Genomic DNA, 26,891 nt, shown 5'->3' with positions numbered 1-26,891 from the left:
ACAGAGCAATGAATAATTTTCCGTCTATCATTATAACATACAAGGTTACATGGCCTAAAACACTCTGAACACGGAAAGATGATCATGAATGGTGGGTGGCATTGGTCCCAAAAGAAATGTCTAATTAATTGGAAGGTTACTATTATGGCTAGCCTAATTAGCAGCTTAGTAATGGAAGGGCAGCAAATGAATATGGTTTTGTCGCTTTTGGGCATAGTTGGTTTGCACAACGCATGATTATCTTTTTTGTTCTATGCATTGTCCTATTTTGCCCATGCCGATATCTTTGTTTCCTTCAATAAGCTGATCTTACTGTTTTCTTTTTCTTTGCAACCGTGTAAAAGTCACCTAACCCAACTTTGCATTGACCAAAATCTCTTGAATATCCTTTCTACTATCAATTTATTCGGAATCCACAAGTTCGACTAATTTGAATTTTGCACAATAGAAAGCTCAACCATTGAAAATAATGGATTTTCAAAGCTCGAGCATGAAACCTTTGGTCTGGTTAAGAGTAAAAGAATAATTATCATTCCACCGCACCATTTAGCGGCTTTCCTTTCTACTTCAAATGCACCGAGTGTAAACAAGTAGTAGGAATTAAGCAAGAACCACAGAGTCCCCACTTTTATATTTGAACTTCTTAGGTTTTATGTTCAAATTGAACTCACCCTCAACATAATAAAAACATCCAACATTTATACAAAGCATTTTGCAATATTACTAATATAATGCTACAAAGAAACCAAAGATAATATATGAAATATGCTACTCAAAACTCTTGGGCGAACTCAGCAACCTTTAATCGCCTGGGCAACCAACCAACTCCCAAGTCTTCACCTTTTCAAACTTCCTTGTCAACATACTTAATAAACGCAGTAGTTGCTTATGATCAAGAACTAAAATAGGAGAGTAGAGAGAACTCTCCTCCTCTTATATATATATATTCTTTTCACAAGATATCCAAGATTTGGTAGCACTAAGGATCCATATTAATCCTCAAGAACAGACACTTAATTCCCAAAATGTTAAAGTTCTTTCATCACAGAGGCTCCTGCATTGTTACAACTATTGGACTTTTCACCTCATGCTTCCCATCTGACCAAACTAATGAACCACTTTTCACTATTGAACTCCCTGGTGATAACTTCACTGCTTCAGCTTGTACTCTAACCAGAAAATTAAGCTTCTGTCCCACTCTCCTAAACGCCAATTTCTCCGGCTCCACTGTCACCACCATACCCCGTGGTGGCTTCACTGTCACCTTGTACACAGAAACTGGATCGCCGACGTTTGTCACAGACCTAATGAAGTGAGTGGACAACTTGTGCTTTCCGTATTGTTGAAACACAGCTGAAAGCGAAGGGTAATTCAAATTCCCTACATGGCCTGCTCTTTTTGCCCCGCTACAATCTGAATACTTCCTTGTGACAACTTGAACATTCTTGGTTGTGTAATTTGAATTGCACAAGAAATCGACGTAGTCATAGGAAGTTAAGTCATAAATCAAACCAGGGTCCATTGCTTTTTGAGGATGCACATGTCCTGCCCCAAAATCCATCACCGTCGATGAATTACCAGTAGATTCATCCATCATAATTTGTCCCCGATTATCCACTGTATATGCAGTTGTCATCAATGCCGATCTTATAGCCGCCGGGCTCCATCCCGGATGCGCAGCCTTCAACAATGCTGCCAGCCCAGATACATGTGGGCACGCCATGGAGGTCCCGCTCAAAATGTTGAACTCTGTTCTCCGTTTATCCGACGGAATCCCACTTGGCCCGACGCCATCGGGCCAAGCTGCGAGAATATTCAATCCAGGTGCAATCACGTCGGGCTTTAGAATTTCCGGTGTTTCAGGATTTGGGCCTCGGGCTGAAAATGACGCTACAACTGGAGCTGGCTTCACATTTACAATTGTGCCTCTGAACACAATCGTCGCCGTTGGGGGTGACTTGGACTTTAATGCTGTAGATATGTACCTCCTTATTTCATCACCGGCGGATGCTCCAACTGACGTTGCCGGTAACACGTGGCAATCAGCTACCAATCCTTCCCCATCAAAAATTCCGTTTGCTAATATCATCCCTATTCCACCTGCTTTCTTCACCACTTCACCTTTTACAGCTCTCGAATTGACGCCTCTGTCACATAACACAACTTTGCCTTGAACGTCATTAGGGTTTAATGAACCTTCCAAACACAATGAAGACGAATATCCATCACTACCTTCACTCCCGGCGTAAATTAGCGGGTAGAGTTTGTGAGGAGCTAACGTCGGGCCACCGTAGATGCTAACTCCAGGAATTATTTTCCCATTTCCCAGTTTCACGTCCGCCGGAAAATCACGGTCGATTGTTCCGGCACCGACGGTGGTGACCCAGGGAGCTACATTAGTTACTGTGAGGCCTCCTGGCCCGCCGTTTCCGGCGGAGGCAGAGACGAAGATTCCGGCATCATTGGCGGCAAATGCGGCAATGGCGATTGCGTCGAGGTTATAAGGAACCACAACTCCACCAACACTAAAAGAGATGACGTCAACACCGTCAGCAACGGCGGCGTCAAAAGCAGCGAGGATATCAGCGTCGTAGCAGCCTGAAGCCCAGCACACTTTGTAAGCAGCTAAACGAGCTTTTGGAGCCATTCCAGCAGCAACACCACGCGCGTATCCGAGAGTAGACGCCGGAAATACGTACCTCCCTGCGGCAATTGAGGCTGTATGGGTCCCATGCCCATCGGAGTCTCTAGGAGATCGATTCTCTACAGTTTCGTTCATTCTCCCATTCGTAGCCTCATATCCCTTGGAAAAATATCTCGCTCCGATCAATTTCCGGTTGCATGAAGTCGCCGGAAAGTCTTTGCCAGCCACGCATTCGCCTTTCCATTTAGCCGGAACCGGACTAAGATCATGATCATTAAAGCTCTTTCTCTCAGGCCAGATCCCTGTATCAATTACTCCGATTACAAGGTCCGACCCGAAATCCGATTCCTTAAGCAGCCCAGCACTGTCCGTACTAGTCAAGCCTAGAAATTCAGGGGATCTCGTGGTTTGCACGTGCCTAACTTGTTCAGGTATAACAGCAAGAACCCCAGGTAATTCCTCAAGTTTTTTAGCATCCGAAATCAATAATTTAGCAGAAAAGCCATGAAAAACATTACTGTAAGTGTGAATAATACGATTTTCAGACGCAACCCCACCAGATTCTAGCGAGTGGATATTTGTAGAGAGGGATGTGAGAGCCGATTCATACCAGTGCTCATGGGTTGGAAATATCGAAGGTTTTGCATCGTGTTGAACGTGAACTATAAATGTTTTTGGGTTATTCACATTTGATGAAACTGAAACTGAAACTGAACCTGTAATTGCGAAAAAAGAAAGAAAAAAGTACAGAATGGAAAATGCCATGAGAGAACCTGTGGAGCTGCAGAAAATAGGCGGCAAGTATAATAATAATGGAGTGAAGTTTCATATAAGAAGAAGAAGAAGAGTGAAAGTGCAAGTGGTTACAGTACAATATAGAGAGAAAATAGAGGGAAGTCTGGTACTAGTACAGAAGCTGAGGTGGAGAGAATGAGTGGATAAATTGGACGTAAGTGAAGTCATGTTTTTTAAATAGAGAATTTTTAGACTTTCTTTTACTTTTTGGTAGGAGGAGAAAATAAAACTTAGCACTACAGTATTTTATTGTCTGTGTCAATTCTCGAGATTTGCAATGGTGGGGATTTGCTGTCTTGCTTGAAATTTAACAGCCTTTCTTTTCTGTTCTGTTGATACTAGGTGGGCTTTTGGACATAAAAAATTGTAAAATTCTAAAATATGGCTAATTTTTTTTTTAAGTGAATATGATATTTAAAATTTAGAGTTCTATTTGTAAATGAATATAATTTTGGGTTGTTTTTGAAGTTTTGTGAGTAATTTGAGTGAAAATTTTAAAAAACAGCGTTTTAAAGTTTTTTAAATTTTCAAAATACATATTCAAGTGAAAATTAAAAATTTTATAAACATGATTTAAAAAATAAAGCGAAATTTTTTTGAAGAAAGAGAAATGTTTTTTTATGTCCAAACGGGCTCCAGTAATTTTGTTTTTCTATACTACTATCTTTTTCCGATAGGGAAAAAATCGAATTCACTATTTTAAACTCATCTTGAATTTTGTGGAACCCATGGCACTATTATAACTTTTTTCCCCTTCAATTTCAAAGAGACAACAAGTGTCCCCCACCATTTAATTTAAAAAGAATGTGAGAAGTCAAGCCATTTCGAGCACTATTCTTAGGTTTGAAATTTATTGATGTGTCTCAATTTTTATGACAAAAGGTGTCAGGAGCACATGGTAAAATAAGACTATATCGTTTTGGTCATATTGGTGGATTTTTAAATGTATTGATATATTAGCGTGAAATCATGGTGAATTAAGTTATTGAAATAGAACAAGGTAGACTTAACTAAAAGAAAGTTATCTTAAAGATTTACAATCTCAGAACAAAATAGGAGTAAATAATTTATATAGACATTATTATGGTTGAGAATATACTGTAGCATTTTTCTTCCTGCCATTCTCATAAAGCAATTCCCAGTCCCACTGTCCACGACAATACGGTTAATTTATAGCAAGTGTAATTGTGGATTATCATTAGCCATTTCCCCTCTTCTTCCAAGGCTACAAAAAGTATACTGTAAATATCAGCTTCGAATTTCAAATTTGTAGTTTTGCGTTCCCTTTTTTAAAACTAGTAATAGCTTTAAATGCATCTTTAGAGACTAAACTGTATTAAATCAACATTCTAATATTTAATCATCATAAAATACTATAACTTGATGCAAATAAATAGTGGAGTATTTTCTTTCTTAGGGGTCGTTTGGTAGAATGCGCTAGATAAAATAATGCATGCATTAACTTTGTATATTAATAATACCTTGTTTGATGTACTTTTTGAATATATGCAAGTATTAATTATGCACCAAATTTGGTATTATCCTATGCATAACTAATGCATAAGAAACTATGATATTAACAATGCGGTGGGTTTTAATGCAAACATTAGCTAGTTAAAGACAAAATTGTCCTTCAGAATTTCTGATATCGTTAAAATATGCTATTATATTAATGCAAGTTTGAAATTATCAAATAATTTTTTAAAAACCTTTTTCATGTAAAACATTCATCAACATATACTTCTTTTAAAAACATAAAGCGATGGACTTATTATGAAGGTATTTTTGTAAACAAACAGTTCTTTTAGAAATTGTGCAATGCTTTAATATATCAAACCAAACAATGGATAAGAAATATATTAACATAACTAATATCAACATTACTAATACACTCTATTCAGCATTATTCTTATACATCTGCGGAACCAAACGACCCCTTAATGTATACTATGCACGGAATGACCATTTTAGCAGAAAGGGAAGGAAAGCATGTGAGCTCAAACTGTAACAAGGAGACATGGTCGGCAAGGTCGCTATACCTTCTCATTCCCATTAAAATAAATACCAACAGAGATCTTGTTCCTCTGCGTCTTTTTATCTGTTTAGTTTAGTGGCATTAAAACGACAGAAGTACGACCCTCGTGCTTATAATCCCAGGGTTCTACTTTTAGAATTTGGAGTTTTCTGAGCTTCCCTTATATTTACCTCAAAACCAATTCAGTAATCCTTTTCCTTATCACAACAACAAAAAAACCAATGAGTTTCTTACTAGTAGTAATAGTAATAAATAAGGGCTTCAAAATAAAAGGAATATTAGGATTTAGATGGTGGAGCATGGACCGATGGCAGAGGCACATAATTGGACCAAGTGAAAAAAATGTTGATTTATGGACCAAATGAATATTTTAAGTTTTACTGACGTATAGATCTTCTTTGACTATAAGAATATGTGAAGCACAGGATAATGTACGTTTGTTATATTATTACGAGTAATTAATTAATTAATCAATCAACCATATCATTACTTGTGGAACGTGAAATTCTTCTTTAAAACGAAAAGAAAGGAAGAAGAGTAAAGGCAGGGCCCCATGAAGCTTTGAACGCAATTATTCAAGGACAAACATCATAATTAAAATGGGCTTGTTATAGATTGCAAGGCTTGGTTTCTAGCAAACAAAGAAGGGAACTTTATTTCATTTTTACGTCATCTTAATCAAATGTAGCTTTTCCATTTTGAATGTTCTTATCCTTCTGCTCTTTATTTACTCCTAATAAGTATGATCATCATCAGCATTTCAAAATTAAAGTGCTTTTCTTTTATTGATACAACTAAAGTTGAGATTTTTCAACTTTCAGGTTTCGTGGAGAATGTTCTTTCAACTGTCGGTATCTTTTGTTCAAACAAAGTGGATATGATTAAGGTTGATAACCTGGTTGGTAGTAAGTCAGTTAAAGGAATTCCACTTCTACACATTAAAGCTAATCAAGTTTATTACTCTCCAACAAAGTGATTATAGATAAATTTCTATGAGAAATCATAATTGGTAACTTGATAAAAATAATAAACAACTTGCTATCAAATTTTAAACTAAATTGACAGCAAAAGAAATTGTTACACTCCCTTGTATACAACTTAAATTCAAGCTAATAAAGCTACAATTATGGCACAAGCACTTTTTTCAACCATACATCCTCCTCTCAAAATTTCAATAGCAAAGCATTAAACCATTTTCTGTTGTTAAAAACATAAATTGAGGAGAACCAATCAGAACAAACTCTTCTCTAGAATACTTATAGCTTGTTTGGCCAATCTTCTCCAATATTAGAAGCATTTTTTTTTTTCAAAGTTGAAGTGTTTGGCCAAACTTTTGGAAGAAAACAAAAAGTGCTTTTGAGGAGAAGCAGAAGGAGTTTTGGAAAAACAGAAAAGATAGTTTCTCTTCAAAAGCACTTTTTTGAAAAGTACTTTTGAAAAAAATATACTTAGAAACAGTTTTAAAAAAAACAGCTTCTTCCCAAAAGTATTTTTTGAGAAAAAACACTTCTCAAAATAAGCTGATTTTTGCAGTTTGGCCAAACAGGCTATTAATATAAAAGAAGGCTTAATAGAAGTCGTATAATTATGGACTGTATTATGCTGAGCAAAATACAGAGTTTCAGAGTTTGGGCTAAATTGACATTGGACTTTAGGCCTGCATTAACAGCCCAACTATTTCTTTTCCAAGTCAACAACTCATACTTGGGGCTACTAATCAGTTTACTATTCAACCTATTTCAAACTTATCAATCTTCCCTCTTTTCAATATTCGATGATCTTGCAATACCCAAATTCAGAAATCATTACTATCATACTCTTCCACTTGTAGGCGTAAAATTGTTTTCCCTTTCCACTAAATCTTTTTCTTCATGAAAATTGACTAACTTTTTTTCTTCCCATTTTTCTGATATTATTAATCCCCTTTATCATCCCAAAAATTCTTCATATTTTGATTCCAATAGATTGTAAGGTTTTTGATTTGTGTGAATTTGATAACTACAAACGAGGAAAAATGGGTATAAAATGCATTCAACTGTTGCTGCGAACAAAAACAAAGGAAAGGACAAGAGAGTTGATTATACATTGTACTATACTTTTTCTTTTATTTTTGTAATTGATACAAAATATACATTATTTGTATATATTATATTGTGTACAATATATTTGTTAATGGTGTTTCTTTCTTTCTAGTATGTGTATACAGTATATGGTAAAGGTAGACTATAATGAAATTTGTTCTACGCTGGATTTTTGCAATGTGTTAATTAATGTTTATACTGTGTATATGATATACATTATTATATATCCCGTATACTGTATATCATATAATGTATTATTGTGTATTTGTATATTTATATAATATACAATTTATATAAGTAAATTGTACAAATATGGATGTGTATCCTAATAGAATGATAATTATTGTATACTGTAACAGTATACATTACAGTAAATACTCATCTAAAAAAAGTCAAACTTTTTCATAATAATTATGATTTTACGAAGTACACTTCTTGATATGAAATGCGTTGTATAAAAAAGTTTTATTGCTATCTAGATTTAAAATATATTTTTTCTATGCAAAAATGGTCTAATTATTCGATTGGCACCTACTGGAATGGGGAAATTGTACGTATTAGCTAAAAAGTAAAAATAATTTATATATTACGTATATCATACTTTACGTATAAACTATATATGGGCAAACTAAAATTGGTTTCAGATGGAATAACAATGAAAATGAATTAGAAACTAATTTGTGTTGGAGCTTTTTTAGGTAAGAGATTATTTTGTTTTGATATACATTTAATTATGTTATCACCAATATAAAGAATTTCCTTATTTTTAGCCTTTTATTCATAGCAATAATCTTGATTGTATAGTATAAATAGAATAACATTTAAAATTTGTAGTGGTACAATATGTAATATCTAACATAGTTGTAGTTTACATAGTTGTAATATGAGCACTTGCAATTGAAGCATTTTCCCCAAAACCAACTCAAGACAAAAGCATTATCATCAAAGTAACTACTTAACCACTAATTAAAATCGAACAAAAGACTCTGCATATAAAAGTAAACAATTATCAACCGTTGAAACTCATCTGAATTCAGAATATTAATTGCTAAATAATGTAATAGTACTAATTAAAATTGTCTTCAAGAAAAAAAGTTGACTTTTTCACAGGAGGATTTTGACCAAGGAATTGCCTTTTCCACTATCATCTTCTTCTTCTTCATCATCATCATTATCACGCAATCGCCACAAGAATAAGGACAATTGCCTATTAATATTATTAAGGTGTAACTTATAAGCAACACATGACATTCCCATATGCCATGAATCTCTACACCTGACACAAAAAATTCTCCAACATTTAGGACACGCCCTAATCAAAAACTTCTTTTTATCATCAATCAAAACCCCTGTACAATCCAAAAAGGGGCATTCGATTACCAACGGCGAAGCCAAAACCTCCGTTTCTCTGATCGCATCTTCTACTCGATTGAGAAAATCTCCGGGCATTAAAGACTCAATATCCAAAATTCTCTTGCAACTGGAAACAGGGCATTTCACTTCTTTTATATCTTCATCCATTTTTTCTCCTATATAATATTTTATGCATTCTTCACAATAATAGTGCCTGCAACTGCTGCCTCGTATCAAAGTATTAGGGAGTTTCGCATCGTCACAAATTTCACAATAGGTGCAAGACGATTCCCCCTTTTCACGAATGCTATTCACAGTGCTAATTGACCCGTAAATAACAGAATGGTGCGTGTTTATAACTTGCTTACCCTGCGCTTTTGAGCATGATCCCAAGTTCAAGTTTTTCCCTGAGTGGAACTGTGCTGAGTAGAACAGAATTTGTTGTAACTCAACATCTTCTTCATCTTCGTCATCCTTTTTTCCGCACATAACATCAAAATTCTCCAAAAAAATATCAGACGCGTCAGCTGAATCAAAGATTTGATTTTTTATTGATTCCGTTTCAGTTTTATCACTGGCGCCGCCCGCAGATTTCTTGAATTTACGTCTTCTCCTGCGGCTACGGTAATTCTGCAACCTTTTTGATGCTGCCCAAATGGTGTCTTCAATCTTTCGCTTCAGGTGCGAAATTCGGGACATGGCGTACGCAGCGCTTCCTGCGGCGGAGGCGCGCAGCTTTGAGAAGAAGAAGAACGAAAACCTTGCCGTATACAAGCGATCCCTATTTTTCTTTCCTAGTATGTGTATAACTTGTATATATATAGTTATTGCCTGTTCTCGTGGCTTTTTAAATTTTCCCTTTAATTATTTGTTTCGTTAATAGTTTGGTGGTTTATTGCGTTTATACTTGTTTCTTTGATAGGGTTTAGTCTTCTTTCCTTGTTAGGGTTTCTTTTGTTATTTGTTCGCCAAGTAACAAGTTTTTCTTTTGTTACCTGATCTCGTATTTTACTAGTATTTATTTTCTAATTCACCGGCTTGACTTTAATTAGCTTGGAGCATTTTCTACACCAAATTTTAGAAATGAACAAACAAAGATAAAAATATTACTATTAACTATTGCAAACACGTAGGAGAACATATAATCTTTTTGTAACATTGGTAGTAAATTAATGGACCAATTATCATATGCCTTGTAAAAAAAACTACCAAGGTCAAAACAGTCAGACACACAACAAAATAAAGGGGAAAATAGCATATTCAGCATTGATCAATTTGGCTTAATATGATGGAAAGGATTTCCAACTTCTTGACTTTTCTAACTCTAACATCTTGAAAAAATTTATTCCACTTTATGTGGCATTGTTACTGCTATTCGGAGATTCGAAGCTTTGACCTTTACTTATAACTAATCGTACTCGCGCAATGCGCAGTTAATATTAAAAAATTATTAATTAAATTAAATTGTGATCGAGCTTGTTTGAACATATTAGATCATATTGCTTATAACGATCTAATATGTTCAAATAAGCTCGATCACAATTTAATTTAATTAATATTTTTTAATATTAAACGTGCATTACGCGGATACGACTACTAGTAAACTCTAAAAGGAATAACAAATATTTTCGGTTGCAATATTTGAAGAGTTAAAAACAAGACTGTAGTTTTTGAAAGCATAACATGGAGGAACTCTTGGACGTAAAGGCCTTTTTAAGTTCGCGGACAAACATGTTTAGAGCTGCAGTCCAATCCTATTAGGGATGTCGAGTAGGCTGATGATTAGGCTACTTTTGAACGAGTTAAATTAAATGAATTGTATCAATATGTCATAATCTGGTCTAACGTGGGTCAAAACAAACGAGAGAAGTTGAATTGAATAACGAATCATAATTTGACCTGTCCTATTTTATACTTTATCATTTTTCATTTATTTGTTTGTTATTTCTTTACTGATTTAAATGCCAAATCAAACTAATAAGAACCTTTTTATTTATTTATAAGCATGATTATTGTAAGCATTTAAATTTTATAGGATTTAAATCTAATAAAATAATTTGGACTATATGTAAAATATATTAGTTCAAATACATAGTATGGGCTTATTAATTGGATTAATGTATGAGTCCAGTATATATGAATAAGTCCAAAAATATTGGGCTAGCCCATTTGATTGGGTTTTAAATGACGAGCCCACTTTTAAGCGCAAGATTCCATTTTCCTAGAAGCCCGGTTTAGTGTCACGTGTCAAATGACGTGGCACGCCAAGTCAAACGGAAGAACCAATAGGAACATGCCACGTATCAAAATGACAAGGCATGTCAAATTAAATTAAAAGGCCAATGAAATCGCGCCACATGTGCAAGTGACATGTTCTGACCAATCAAATATGGTCTTGTCACTACTTCAATCTGATTGGTCAATGATTCAAGTCAACCAATCAAATCACACAGCTACACCCCTCCCACAACTATAAATAGGTGTCTTCATGACTCAGAAAAAGGACCAGAAGTTATAATAAGAATCAAGAGAGAGCCCGTGGATTAAACGCTGCAGTTTCTCTAAAAGTTACAAATATTCAAGTATTCCAAGGATTAAAAGATCAAGACGAAGATTCAAGAACAAGTTGCAAGCCTTTGGATTAAAAATACCTCAAGATCAATAGCAGACCTCAAGCACTTGGATTGAAATAAAATAAAATTCAACAATAAGCTCGAAAGCTCTTTTATTTAATATAGGAAAGAAGAATCAGATGATTCATAGAGATTGTAAACAGAGGCGGATCTAGGATTTAAATTTTATGGGTTTAATATTTAAAGTTTTTAATATTGAACTCATCATATTTTCAAAGTTATGAGTTCATATTCATTGTTTTTTACAATTTCAATAAAGTTTTACACATAATTTTGTTCTCCGCCTCGAAAGTTATGGGTTCAATTGAACCCATAGTGATAGTGCTAGATACGCCACTGATTGTAACACTCATATTGTTAGAAATAAAATACTACAATTATTGCAATACTTTTTCGATCTCGATTATTTTCTTGACGCAAATTTATTTTCTACAATTATATATATCAAGCAAATCAAACGAGAAAAGCCTCACTTTCAATGTTGTCTATGTTCTCGTAAGTACTGGAATAACTTACTTTTAAAAAATTTAATAATTTTATTTATGGATTAATTTGAGCTATATGTGCAATCCAAGTCTGCCAACGTTTTAGTTGCGCTAACTTCGAATGAATATACACCAGTTCACCAAGTTTGAGGGGATTAGACAATTAATAATTTTATATACTAAAGCTGACACTCCTTATAGTAAAGTACAATATTTTATGCGCAAACGATCGAGTAGGCATGCATATGAGAGTTCTTCAACGCTTTAAGAATTAAGAACTGCTTTTCTCACATTTAACCCTCTATTCCTCACGGGTCGCCAATCTATATATATATATATAAATAATTGAGAGACATTAGCTGATGATATAGCATGACTCTTTAATCAAAATACACATTTTTCTTATTTCTCACATTTTTGACTCCTTTCATATTTACCCGTTTATTTGCTATATTTACAAATCAAAAGGCACTTCTTCATTAATTGCACCTCTCTCTTTCCTTTTAAGAATTCAAAAAAAAAAAAAAAGGAGGTTGCTCTTGTGACTCGGGATGAACCTTTATCGGTGGAGGAAAAGAATAGCGATGAATTCCTATAGAGCATCCAGGAAAAAGCAGATTCAATCGGACGACGAATTCGAAGCTATCGCCCGATTCAACCAACCGTCCGTCCTGGTGCCTTTGCTACTTATTTGACCATTTCTCATCGTTAATCCGGGTTCACCTTGGCCCTCGCCCCCAGAGTTCTTATGAAGACATTTCTCCTATTATTACTCCCATCATTTTCCTAACAATTGTAACGGCTCCTTAATTTGTTTATTATTTATTTTGTTCTATGAAACAGTTCATGCATACTCAATTAAAGAGGACCACATTCATTTTGCATTTATGTGAATTGTGAGCACCTAATTTTTGCTCCACATAGAAATTACTCCTAAAATTAGTCCAAAAATATTTTTAATGGTTTTTATGAATTTTAGGAGTTTTTTTTTATTTGGTTTTGCATTTATTCGCATTGTTTATGCATGCTAGGAATATTGTAAATCATAAAAATCATAAAAAAAATTCAAATCTTAATTTCATAGCCTTTTAGATTTTAAATTGCATTTTAGGATTTAAATACATTGTTAAATGCATTTAAATAACAAAAAAATATATATTCTTAGGTTAGTCAATTAATTAGGTCATTAGTCAATCATTAGGTAAAATAGATAATTAATTTGGCCATAACAATTGAATTAAACTAAAGTGGCCAACATTGCAAAATACAGAGAAAGAAGAAAAGAGGGATGTTAAGCTAAAATCGGACCGGGCCTTTGTTTCAAGCCCAAATTTTCACACACCCACTCCCCATTTTATACACCATAATTTCACTCTTCTCTAGAGGAGAACGAACAGAACATCCTCCCCCCCCCCCCCCCCCCCCATTATTTTTGGAACTCTAGCAGCCGCCCTAATACCTCTCTCGTTCTCACCTTTCATTCTGACCTCCCCGGTCCATTCACACACACATTTAAAGAACAAACAAGCACAAAGAAGCATCAGAAAACAAATTCGGTTTACACTGATTGTTACATTCAAACAGTTCAAAAAAAAAGTTCTTGTTGTTCGTGTTGATTTAAGGAAGCTTTTGTTAGTCCCGCCAATATTGCTGTATTTGTAAATAATAATTCTGCAAAATATAAGTTATCGTAATGAAACAGTAATTAATTCGAGCCCACTGAATTCACAGTGTTTCCTTAAGGAATTTAATCCCCTCCTAGTACCCAAAGTAATGGATTATTTCCTTTCAGGATAGAACGAATCACACATTGGTGTAGCGGTACTTCAAACCCCAGTGTTTCAGCGAACACAAAGTTCGGTAGCAAATTACACTTACAGTTGCTTTGTTTGAAGTTAAAACAATGCAGAACAAATGAGTAGAAACTTAGAAAATCGTATGAAAATGCTGAGAGGAAGGAGTGCAATGTATAGCCAAATCTGTTGAGCGATTTCAGTTTTGTGTCTTGTGTATTATGTGTGTCTTTCTTCAACAGCTGCTGCACATATATATAGCAGCCAGTGTTGAAAAAGAACAATCGTCCACCCTCCATGGTGGAGCATGCACTAGCTTGTTTGTGGAGCAAGCACTTGTTTGTGGAGCAAGCACATTCATGGTGGGAAGAGCATTAGGCGGCTGCTATTGCAGCTGGTGGTCAATACACGGATTAAAAAATATCCGTTACAAATGCGGATAATTTTACATTAATATTTACTATTAACAAATAAATTTGGTCCAAAAAATTAATCAATCAATCGATCATTTGACCAAATCCAAATCCGAAGCCGTAACCGTAGCCGAAGCCGAGCCGAGCGAGCGACGACGACGACGGCGCGAGGGTTGCTTTCTTCTTAACTCTTTAAGAGCTACAAGAAGAGCAAATATATATATATACCCACCAAAAATCTTTTCCTCTTCCAATATGGGACAATGTCTCATTGTCAAGAGGGGAAAACTTAAAATTTTACTCAAAAATTTTATTTTCCCTCCATTTCCCATTCACCATCATTTTAAGACTATTTCATCTTAAAAACAAAAAACCTTAACAATCCCCCACATGAATGGGGAATGGCTATATCACGGAAGTACGCATGGAAAAACTGTGTGATTTATAAGCAAGGATTAATCGCATCTAGATAAGTAGGTTTCCCTTTGAACTTTCCGTAGTGAACTTATGTCGGATATACTCGGTCAATCGGTAGATTTGATATCTTTGAACCGCCGATCTTTGGTGTATACCTAGACAACCATAAGTCACACAATCAACCCTTAACCGTCTTTGGTTCTCATTGTTGTGTTCGTTTCAGCCATGAACACCGCATGATTTCATAAGTGCGTAGAGAACTGGCTTTACAAAGTTCTCCTTGAAGCGGCTAACACTTCACACTTACATAGGTGATTCCTAAACGTGTCATCCTGTAGATACACTATTTGATATACCCCGTATCAAATTTAGAAATCATTAAAAAGCCTTAATGCTTTATCCTTGGTACTGAACATTGTCTCATCACGAGAACGGACTAAAATTTTATTTGACAATATTGAACCGTCATTAATGACTTTGTTTGATCTCCTTGAACCTAGATCTTGGGATCTCCAGTCTTCTAGGTAGAGTTACCGCCACAATGACTTGTTCTCGGCCATAGCCCCATTCCCCTTGATGATTTCTCAACTACCTCTCTAGTTAGGCCTTTTGTAAGTGGATCCGACACATTATCACTTGACTTTACATAGTCAATCGTGATAATTCCTCTAGAGAGTAATTGCCTAACGGTTTTATGTCTTCGTCGTATATGACGAGATTTACCGTTATACATAACGCTCCCAGCCCTTCCAATTGCCGCTTGACTATCACAATGTATGCATATTGGTGCCAACGGTTTGGGCCAAAATGGAATGTCTTCCAAGAAATTTCGGAGCCATTCAGCTTCTTCACCGGCTTTATCTAAGGCTATGAATTCAGCCTCCATTGTAGAGCGGGCAATACATGTTTGTTTGGACGACTTCCAAGATACCGCTCCTCCACCAATAGTGAATACATATCCACTCGTGGACTTAGAATCAGTTGAACCGGTGATCCAATTTGCATCACAGTATCCCTCAATCACCGCAGGGAAATTACTGTAGTGCAATTCAAAGTTCTGGGTATGTTCTAAATATCCCAAAACTCGTTTCATTGCCATCCAATGAGATTGGCCTGGATTGCTCGTATATCGACTCAGTTTACTTATAGCACAAGCTATATCTGGTCGTGTACAATTCATGATATACATTAAGCATCCCAACACACGAGCATAATCCAATTGTGATATGCTTTGGCCTTTATTCTTTGCTAATGCAAGATTCACGTCAATTGGAGTCTTTGCAACTTTAAAGCCCAAGTGCTTGAATTTTTCAAGTACTGTCTTAATATAATGAGATTGTGACAATGCCAGACCTTGAGGAGTCTTATGGATCTTAATTCCCAGAATTAAATCAGCAACTCCCAAGTCTTTCATATCAAACTTGCTATTGAGCATACGCTTAGTAGCATTTATGTTGGCAATGTCATTACTCATTATCAGCATATAATCCACATATAGGCAAACAATGACTATGTGATTTGGAACATTTTTAATGTACACACATTTATCACATTCATTTATCTTAAAACCATTTGACAACATTGTTTGGTCAAATTTCGCATGCCATTGTTTGGGTGCTTGTTTTAGTCCGTAAAGAGACTTAACAAGTCTACATACCTTCTTTTCTTTACCTGGAACCACAAACCCTTCAGGTTGTTCCATGTAAATTTCTTCCTCCAACTCTCCATTTAAGAAGGCCGTCTTAACATCCATTTGATGAATTTCAAGACCATACACTGCAGCTAATGCTACTAACATCCGTATGGACGTAATTCTTGTAACTGGAGAGTATGTATCAAAGTAGTCTAGACCTTCTTGTTGTCTATATCCTTTGACTATGAGTCTTGCCTTGAATTTATCAATAGTGCCATCATCTTTGATTTTTCTCTTAAAAATCCATTTAAAACCCAAAGGTTTATTTCCAGGAGGAAGATCAACCAATTCCCATGTATGGTTGTTCAATATGGATTCTATTTCACTATTGACTGCCTCTTTCCTAAATAATGATTCGGAAGAAGTCATAGCTTCTTTAAATGTTTGAGGCTCATTCTCTAATAAGAAAGTCACAAAATCTGGTCCAAATGAAGTAGAAGTTCTTTGACGTTTACTACGTCTTGGATCCTCCTGATTACATGTACTTTCTTTTGTTTCTTCCCGAGGTCGTTTAGATCCTTCACCAAACAATTCACATTCCTTTTTATACGGATATATATTTTTGAAGAACTCAGCATTATCTGATTCTATAACCGTATTATTATGAATGTCGGGATTTTCTGATTTATGAACCAGAAATCGATATGCTTTACTATTTGTCGCATATCCTATGAAAACACAATCAACGATTTTCGGTCCTATCTTTACCCTTTTGGGTTTAGGAACTTGCACTTTTGCCAAACACCCCCACACTTTAAAATAATTCAAGTTGGGCTTCCTTCCTTTCCATTTTTCATATGGAATGGATTGTGTTTTGCTATGGGGCACTCGATTTAATATTCGATTAGCCGTAAGAATGGCTTCCCCCCACAAGTTCTGTGGCAAACCAGAACTTATCAACAACGCATTCATCATCTCCTTTAATGTGCGATTCTTTCTTTCCGCAATCCCATTAGATTGGGGCGTGTAAGGGGATGTTGTTTGATGAATAATTCCATATTTTAAACATATTTCTTCAAAAGGAGATTCATATTCACCACCCCTATCACTTCTTATCATTTTTACTTTCTTGTTAAGTTGCGTTTCAACTTCATTTTTGTATTGCCTGAATGCGTCTATTGCTTCATCTTTACTATTCAGTAAGTAAATATAGCAATATCGAGTACCATCGTCAATAAAAGTTATGAAATACTTCTTTCCACCGCGAGATAATATTGACTTCATGTCACAAATATCTGTGTGAATTAAATCTAAAGGATTTGAATTCCTTTCAAATGACTTATAAGGATGTTTAACATATTTAGATTCCACACATGCTTGACATTTTGATTTTTCGCATTCAAACTTAGGCAGTACTTCCAAGTTAATTATTTTTCGCAAGGTTTTATAATTGACATGACCCAAACGTACATGCCATAAATCATTTGACTCAAGTAAGTAAGAAGAAGCTGAAATATTATTATTATTTTCCACAACCATTACATTTAGATTGAAAAGGCCCTCGGTGAGGTAACCTTTTCCTACAAATATTTCATTCTTACTTATGACAACCTCGTTGGACACAAAAATGCACTTAAAACCGTGCTTAACAAGAAGTCCAGTAGAGACTAAATTCTTTCTCATTTCGGGAACATGAAGGACATTGTTCAAAGTCATGACCTTGCCAGAAGTCATTTTCAGAAATATCTTCCCATATCCTTCAACTTTTGCTGTTGAAGCATTTCCCATATAAACTGTCTCTCCGGGTCCAGCAGGAGCATAAGTAGCAAAAGCTTCTCTAACTGCACAAACATGGCGAGTGGCTCCTGAATCAAACCACCACAGTTTAGGATTTCCCACCAAGTTACATTCAGAAAGCATGGCACACAAGTTATCAACATCATCATGGTTTACTACCATGTTTGCTTGACCCCTTTTCTTGTCTTTCTTCGGAGCACGACACTCCGTAGATTTGTATCCATTTTTCCCACAGTTGTAGCAGTTTCCACTGAACCGCTTCTTGCTTGGGTTGTATTTCGGACCAGTAGCCTTCTTTCTCTTTTTGTTATCTTTAACAATATTTGCTCCCATTATTGTTGAATTTCCACGGCCTCTCCTTTCAGCAGCTTTATTGTCCTCTTCGATTCTCAACCGAACAATGAGATCTTCAAGGGACATTTCCTTTCGTTTGTGTTTTAAATAATTTTTGAAGTCCTTCCACAACAAAGGCAACTTCTCAATCATTGCTGCTACTTGGAATGCTTCATTGATGACAAGACCTTCAGCAAGTAGATCATGAATAATCACTTGCAATTCCTGGACTTGGGTAATAACAGACTTGCTATCTACCATTTTGTAGTCCAAAAATTTTGCGGCAACGAATTTCTTCATCCCGGCATCTTCAGTTTTATATTTCTTTTCAAGCGTATTCCATAATTCTTTTGACGTCTCCACGCCACTATATACATTATACAGATTATCATCCAGTCCGCTAAGAATATAATTCTTGCATAAAAAATCAGAATACTTCCATGCTTCAATCACGATAAAGCTTTCATTCTCTGAAGTTTTATCTGGCAGATCAGGAACATCTTCCTTGATAAACTTCTGTAGACATAACGTAGTTAAGTAGAAGAACATCTTCTACTGCCAGCGCTTGAAATCAATCCCGGAAAATTTTTCGAGTTTTTCTGCCGGTGCCAACGCCGGTGTTCGGCTTGTCGATGCGTTGGCAGTCACCATCGGAACAGCTTAGTTTTCGCTTTCAGTCGTCATTTTTTCTGTAAAAGAATGACACAAACAAACGTTTAATAAACGTTTTCAAACGGAAGTAAAAATCATGTAGATTTTAATCTCCAACAAAATGCCACGAAGGCTTTACTCTCCAAAACGGGAGTACACAAAACCACAAAGGTTTTAGTTTGCAGAATAATAAGAATAACACAAATACAGAAATAAATATTAAATTCCTTAAGAATGTTAGTCCCGCCAATATTACTGTATTTGTAAATAATAATTCTGCAAAATATAAGTTATCGTAATGAAACAGTAATTAATTCGAGCCCACTGAATTCACAGTGTTTCCTTAAGGAATTTAATCCCCTCCTAGTACCCAAGGTAATGGATTATTTCCTCCCAGGATAGAATGAATCACACACTGGTGTAGCGGTACTTCAAACCCCAGTGTTTCAGCGAACACAAAGTTCGGTAGCAAATCACACTTACAGTTGCTTTGTTTGAAGTTAAAACAATGCAGAACAAAGGAGTAGAAACTCAGAAAATCGTATGGAAATGCTGAGAGGAAGGAGTGCAATGTATAGCCAAATCTGTTGAGTGATTTCAATTTTGTGTCTTGTGTATTGTGTGTGTCTTTCTTCAACAGTTGCTGCACATATATATAGCAGCCAGTGTTGAAGAAGAACAATCGTCCACCCTCCATGGTGGAGCATGCACTAGCTTGTTTATGGAGCAAGCACTTGTTTGTGGAGCAAGCACATTCATGGTGGGAAGAGCATTAGGCGGCTGCTATTGCAGCTGGTGGTTAATACACGGATTGGAAAATATCCGTTACAAATGCGGATAATCTTACGTTAATATTTACTATTAAAATTTGGTCCAAAAAATTAATCAATCAATCGATCATTTGACCAAATCCAAATCCAAATCCAAATCCAAATCCAAAGCCGAAGCTGAAGCCGAAGCCGTAGCCGTAGCCGAAGCCGAGCCGAGCGAGCGACGACGACGACGGCGCGAGGCTTGCTTTCTTCTTAACTCTTTAAGAGCTACAAGAAGAGCAATTATATATATACCCACCAAAAATGTCTTCCACTTCCAATATGGGACAATGTCTCATTGTTAAGAGGGGGAAACTTAAAATTTTACTCAAAATTTCATTTTCCCTCCATTTCCCATTCACCCTCATTTTAAGAATATTACATCTTAAAAATAAAACCTCAACAATCCCCCACATGAATGGGGAATGGCTATATCACGGAAGTATGCATGAAAAACTGTGTGATTTACAAGCAAGGATTAATTGCATCTGGATAAGTAGGTTTCCCTTTGAACTTTCCGTAGTAAACTTATGTCGGATATACTCGGTCAATCGGTAGATTTGATATCTTTGAACCGTCGATCTTTGGTGTATACCTAGACAACCATAAGTCACACAATCAACCCTTAACCGTCTTTGGTTCTCATTGTTGTGTTCGTTTCAGCCATGAACACCGCCTGGTTTCATAAGTGCGTAGAGAACTGGCCTTACAAAGTTCTCCTTGAAGCGGCTAACACTTCACACTTACATAGGTGATTCCTAAACGTGTCATCCTGTAGATACACTATTTGATATACCCCGTATCAAATTTAGAAATCATTAAAAAGCCTTAATGCTTTATCCTTGGTACTGAACATTGTCTCATCACGAGAACGGACTAAAATTTTATTTGACAATGTTGAACCGTCATTAATGACTTTGTTTGATCTCCTTGAACCTAGATCTTGGGATCTCCAGTCTTCTAGGTAGAGTTACCGCCACAATGACTTGTTCTCGGCCATAGCCCCATTCCCCTTGATGATTTCTCAACTACCTCTCTAGTTAGGCCTTTTGTAAGTGGATCCGACACATTATCACTTGACTTTACATAGTCAATCGTGATAATTCCTCTAGAGAGTAATTGCCTAACGGTTTTATGTCTTCGTCGTATATAACGAGATTTACCGTTATACATAACGCTCCTAGCACTTCCAATTGTCGCTTGACTATCACAATGTATGCATATTGGTGCCAACGGTTTGGGCCAAAATGGAATGTCTTCCAAGAAATTCCGGAGCCATTCAGCTTCTTCACCGGCTTTATCTAAGGCTATGAATTCAGCCTCCATTGTAGAGCGGGCAATACATGTTTGTTTGGACGACTTTCAAGATACCGCTCCTCCACCAATAGTGAATACATATCCACTCGTGGACTTAGAATCAGTTGAACCGGTGATCCAATTTGCATCACAGTATCCCTCAATCACCGCAGGGAATTTACTGTAGTGCAAGTCAAAGTTCTGGGTATGTTCTAAATATCCCAAAACTCGTTTCATTGCCATCCAATGAGATTGGCCTGGATTGCTCATATATCGACTCAGTTTACTTATAGCACAAGCTATATCTGGTCGTGTACAATTCATGATATACATTAAGCATCCCAACACACGAGCATAATCCAATTGTGATATGCTTTGGCCTTTATTCTTTGCTAATGCAAGATTCACGTCAATTGGAGTCTTTGCAACTTTAAAGCCCAAGTGCTTGAATTTTTCAAGTACTGTCTTAATATAATGAGATTGTGACAATGCCAGACCTTGAGGAGTCTTATGGATCTTAATTCCCAGAATTAAATCAGCAACTCCCAAGTCTTTCATATCAAACTTGCTATTGAGCATACGCTTAGTAGCATTTATGTTGGCAATGTCATTACTCATTATCAGCATATAATCCACATATAGGCAAACAATGACTATGTGATTTGGAACATTTTTAATGTACACACATTTATCACATTCATTTATCTTAAAACCATTTGACAACATTGTTTGGTCAAATTTCGCATGTCATTGTTTGGGTGCTTGTTTTAGTCCGTAAAGAGACTTAACAAGTCTACATACCTTCTTTTCTTTACCTGGAACCACAAACTCTTCAGGTTGTTCCATGTAAATTTCTTCCTCCAACTCTCCATTTAAGAAGGCCGTCTTAACATCCATTTGATGAATTTCAAGAGCATACACTGCAGCTAATGCTACTAACATCCGTATGGACGTAATTCTTGTAACTGGATAGTATGTATCAAAGTAGTCTAGACCTTCTTGTTGTCTATACCCTTTGACTACGAGTCTTGCCTTGAATTTATCAATAGTGCCATCATCTTTGATTTTTCTCTTAAAAATCCATTTAAAACCCAAATGTTTATTTCCAGGAGGAAGATCAACCAATTCCCATGTATAGTTGTTCAATATGGATTCTATCTCACTATTGACTGCCTCTTTCCTAAACAATGATTCGGAAGAAGTCATAGCTTCTTTAAATGTTTGAGGCTCATTCTCTAATAAGAAAGTCACAAAATCTGGTCCAAATGAAGTAGAAGTTCTTTGACGTTTACTACGTCTTGGATCCTCCTGATTACATGTACTTTCTTTTGTTTCTTCCCGAGGTCGTTTAGATCCTTCACCAAACGATTCACATTCTTTTTTATACGGATATATATTTTTGAAGAACTCAGCATTATCTGATTCTATAACCGTATTATTATGAATGTTGGGATTTTCTGATTTATGAACCAGAAATCGATATGCTTTACTATTTGTCGCATATCCTATGAAAACACAATCAACAGTTTTCGGTCCTATCTTTACCCTTTTGGGTTTAGGAACTTGCACTTTTGCCAAACACCCCCATACTTTAAAATAATTCAAGTTGGGCTTCCTTCCTTTCCATTTTTCATATGGAATGGATTGTGTTTTGCTATGGGGCACTCGATTTAATATTCGATTAGCCGTAAGAATGGCTTCCCCCACAAGTTCTGTGGCAAACCAGAACTTATCAACAACGCGTTCATTATCTCCTTTAATGTGTGATTCTTTCTTTTCGCAATCCCATTAGATTGGGGCGTGTAAGGGCTGTTGTTTGATGAATAATTCCATATTCTAAACATATTTCTTCAAAAGGAGATTCATATTCACCACCCCTATCACTTCTTATCATTTTTACTTTCTTGTTAAGTTGCGTTTCAACTTCATTTTTGTATTGCCTGAATGCGTCTATTGCTTCATCTTTACTATTCAGTAAGTAAACATAGCAATATCGAGTACCATCGTCAATAAAAGTTATGAAATACTTCTTTCCACCGCGAGATGGTATTGACTTCATGTCACAAATATCTGTGTGAATTAAGTCTAAAGGATTTGAATTCCTTTCAACTGACTTATAAGGATGTTTAACATACTTAGATTCCACACATGTTTGACATTTTGATTTTTCGCATTCAAACTTGGGCAGTACTTCCAAGTTAATCATTTTCCGCAAGGTTTTATAATTGACATGACCCAAACGTACATGCCATAAATCATTTGACTCAAGTAAGTAAGAAGAAGCTGAAATATTATTATTATTTTCAACAACCATTACATTTAGGTTGAAAAGGCCCTCGGTGAGGTAACCTTTTCCCACAAATATTTCATTCTTACTAATTACAACCTTGTTGGATACAAAAACGCACTTAAAACCGTGCTTAACAAGAAGTCCAGTAGAGACTAAATTCTTTCTCATTTCGGGAACATGAAGGACATTGTTCAAAGTCATGACCTTGCCAGAAGTCATTTTTAGAAATACCTTCCCATATCCTTCAACTTTTGCTGTTGAAGCATTTCCCATATAAACTGTCTCTCCGGGTTCAGCAAGAGCATAGGTAGCAAAAGCCTCTCTAACTGCACAAACATGGCGAGTGGCTCCTGAATCAAACCACCACAGTTTAGGATTTCCCACCAAGTTACATTCAGAGAGCATGGCACACAAGTTATCAACATCATCATGGTTTACTACCATGTTTGCTTGACCCCTTTTCTTGTCTTTCTTCGGAGCACGACACTCCGTAGATTTGTGTCCGGTTTTCCCACAGTTGTAGCAGTTTCCACTGAACCGCTTCTTGCTTGGGTTGTATTTCGGACCAGAAGCCTTCTTCCTCTTTTTGTTAGCTTCAACAATATTTGCTCCCATTATTGTTGAATTTCCACGGCCTCTCCTTTCAGCAGCTTTATTGTCCTCTTCGATTCTCAACCGAACAATGAGATCTTCAAGGGACATTTCCTTTCGTTTGTGTTTCAAATAATTTTTGAAGTCCTTCCACAACGGAGGCAACTTCTCAATCATTGCTGCTACTTGGAATGCTTCATTGATGACAAGACCTTCAGCAAGTAGATCATGAATAATCACTTGCAATTCCTGGACTTGGGTAATAACAGACTTGCTATCTACCATTTTGTAGTCCAAAAATTTTGCGGCAACGAATTTCTTCATCCCGGCATCTTCAGTTTTATATTTCTTTTCAAGCGCATTCCACAATTCTTTTGACGTCTCCACGCCACTGTATACATTATACAGATCATCATCCAGTCCGCTAAGAATATAATTCTTGCATAAAAAATCAGAATGCTTCCACGCTTCAATCACGATAAAGCGTTCATTCTCTGGAGTTTTATCTGGCAGATCATGAACATCTTCTTTGATGAACTTTTGTAGACATAACATAGTTAAGTAGAAGAACATCTTCTGCTTCCAGCGCTTGAAATCAATCCCGAAAAATTTTCCGAGTTTTTCTGCCGGTGCCAACGCCGGTGTTCGACTTGTCGATGCGTTGGTAGTCACCATCGGAACAGCTTAGTTTTCGCTTTCAGTCGTCATTTTTTCTGTAAAAGAATGACACAAACAAATATTTAATAAACGTTTTCAAACCAGAAATCGATATCCTATGAACTTCAAACCAGAAATCGATATGCATTACTATTTGTCGCATATCCTATGAAAACACAATCAACGATTTTCGGTCCTTTCTTTACCCTTTTGGGTTTAGGAACTTGCACTTTTGCCAAACACCCCCACACTTTAAAATAATTCAAGTTGGGCTTCCTTCCTTCCTTCCTTTCCGAAGCCGAAGCCGAGCGAGCGACGACGATGACGGCGCGAGGCTTGCTTTCTTCTTAACTCTTTAAGAGCTACAAGAAGAGCAAATATATATATACCCACCAAAAATCTTTTCCTCTTCCAATATGGGACAATATCTCATTGTCAAGAGGGGAAAACTTAAAATTTTACTCAAAAATTTCATTTTTCCTCCATTTCCCATTCACCATCATTTTAAGACTATTTCATCTTAAAAACAAAAAACCTCAACAGCTTTCTCGGTCATTTCACTGGATTTTGAGTTGGTTTTAATCTGAAATTAAAGTCAAGTATGTTGTTCCTGCGCTGCTGAGTTCCACGTTTAATTCCAGACTTTATCTGGTTTGTTTTTCCTCGATTTCCCTGCTATTATGTATGTTACACTCATCCATGAGATGTTTTTGAATTCATAAATGAAAAATCTGAATTGTTCGTCCAATGTTTGAGTATGATTTTGTAGACCTAGCCTGTTTAGCCATCGAGTTAGTTTAATAGTTCATTCTCGATCTTTCGTTTACGATTATTTAGTTGAATACTATATTCGTTTGCTTCTGATTAGTTGTTTAGCTATTTCATTTTAGTTTAATAGTTCATTTTAGTTCCTTCTGTTTCCTAAGGAGAAGATCGTAGGTCTATAGTCATTGAGTTGGTTTCTGGGTTAATTGGCAATTGGAGTACTCGAGTGCTTAGACCATTTTATAATGTTTAAGAAAGGTTTGTTAAATTGGACGAGTTGTCGTTTGTTTTAGTTGGCGTAGAAACAAGTTTAGTAGGCAGTGAACTTTTGATAGTTAATTTGAATTAATGGGGCCAAAATCAGAATCATCGGGCCCAAGATGAATAAGTTAGCCCATTTCTTATAAATTAGTAGATCAATTGAATAATTCTAGAATAGTAAGATAATAGAATTTGCTAATAATTTCAATAACCGAATCATACCATTTCTATCCATAATCAATGGCCTTTCACAACGAATCTCAAACTAGTTTAGAAAATAATTAACTTATAAATATCGTAGAATTCTTTAGGTGCGTTCTAATCTATTATCGTGATTGTGTACACGTTCGCGTGACATAATTATGATTTCCACGAATAAATCAAAGTACGCGTTCGCGCGACTTTGGCCGAACAATCTTAATAATTAATAAAACGTGATTAAACATGTATACGTACGCGTGACATGATTTTAGCGCCCCAAATAAAACGGATATACACATGTGATTCGTTTCAAAGATAAATCCATAAACGCCATAATTAAAAGCGGTAAAAGGTAAAACGCACACAGGTTCTAAAACTACGAAATTAAATAAATTAATTAAGTTAGGTATGATTAAAGAGACCGTGCTAAAATCACGGAATCCGAAAATTCCTAACACCTTCTCCCGGGTTAACAGAATTCCTTACCCGGTCTTCTGGTTTCGCAGACTTTAGAATATAGTCAAATTTCCTCGATTTGGAATTTTAAAATAAATCGGTAACTTGGGACACCATAAAATTATTCCAAGTGGCGACTCTAATTAAATAAATAATCCCATTTTGATCAATGTTACTTTAATTAGAACAATTCCCCTATCTCCTCAGGAAAAGGAGGCGTGACATCTCTGGCGACTCCGCTGGGGATCGAACCCAAAATTTCTGGTTCAGGGTTTAGAATTCAAGCTTGTTAATGTGACCTATACTTGGCTTTATTGTTTGTTGATATTACTGTGTTTGTAACGACCCGACTGATCATTTTGAATATCTGCACTTCGCTCGGTGTTTTGAGAGCTCGAGTATCTCCGCATGATGTATTATGACTTGCGTAATTCGTCGATGTCGGTTTTCAAGTTATCCGAAATCGATTTGGAAGAATGAACTTCAAGATTTAAGCTCT

The 26,891-nt window shown here is 36.0% G+C and overlaps 2 protein-coding genes across 2 annotated transcripts; both read right to left on the bottom strand.

The window, feature by feature from the left end:
• Window positions 1-583: 583 nt before the first annotated feature.
• LOC104119251 (subtilisin-like protease SBT1.5) lies at window positions 584-3,594 on the bottom strand. The gene has a single exon (XM_009630704.4). It carries the CDS (start codon window positions 3,407-3,409, stop codon window positions 1,043-1,045), a length of 2,367 nt encoding a protein of 788 aa, XP_009628999.1. The 5' UTR covers window positions 3,410-3,594; the 3' UTR covers window positions 584-1,042.
• Window positions 3,595-8,448: 4,854 nt separating this feature from the next.
• On the bottom strand, window positions 8,449-9,730 carry LOC138906913 (uncharacterized). Its single transcript, XM_070196577.1, has one exon. The coding sequence runs from the start codon at window positions 9,605-9,607 to the stop codon at window positions 8,660-8,662; it is 948 nt and encodes a 315-aa protein (XP_070052678.1). The 5' UTR covers window positions 9,608-9,730; the 3' UTR covers window positions 8,449-8,659.
• Window positions 9,731-26,891: the final 17,161 nt, after the last annotated feature.

The sequence above is a fragment of the Nicotiana tomentosiformis genome, chromosome 3 (assembly GCF_000390325.3).
Source record: "Nicotiana tomentosiformis chromosome 3, ASM39032v3, whole genome shotgun sequence".
NCBI lineage: Eukaryota > Viridiplantae > Streptophyta > Magnoliopsida > Solanales > Solanaceae > Nicotiana > Nicotiana tomentosiformis.
Note: the sequence above shows the minus strand (reverse complement) of the source record. Positions and strands in the feature narration are given on the sequence as shown.

Bases quoted from the DNA above. Each gene is read 5' to 3' on its own strand.
- LOC138906913 (XM_070196577.1), bottom strand. From the start codon at position 9,607: ATGTCCCGAATTTCGCACCTGAAGCGAAAGATTGAAGACACCATTTGG.
- LOC104119251 (XM_009630704.4), bottom strand. From the start codon at position 3,409: ATGGCATTTTCCATTCTGTACTTTTTTCTTTCTTTTTTCGCAATTACA.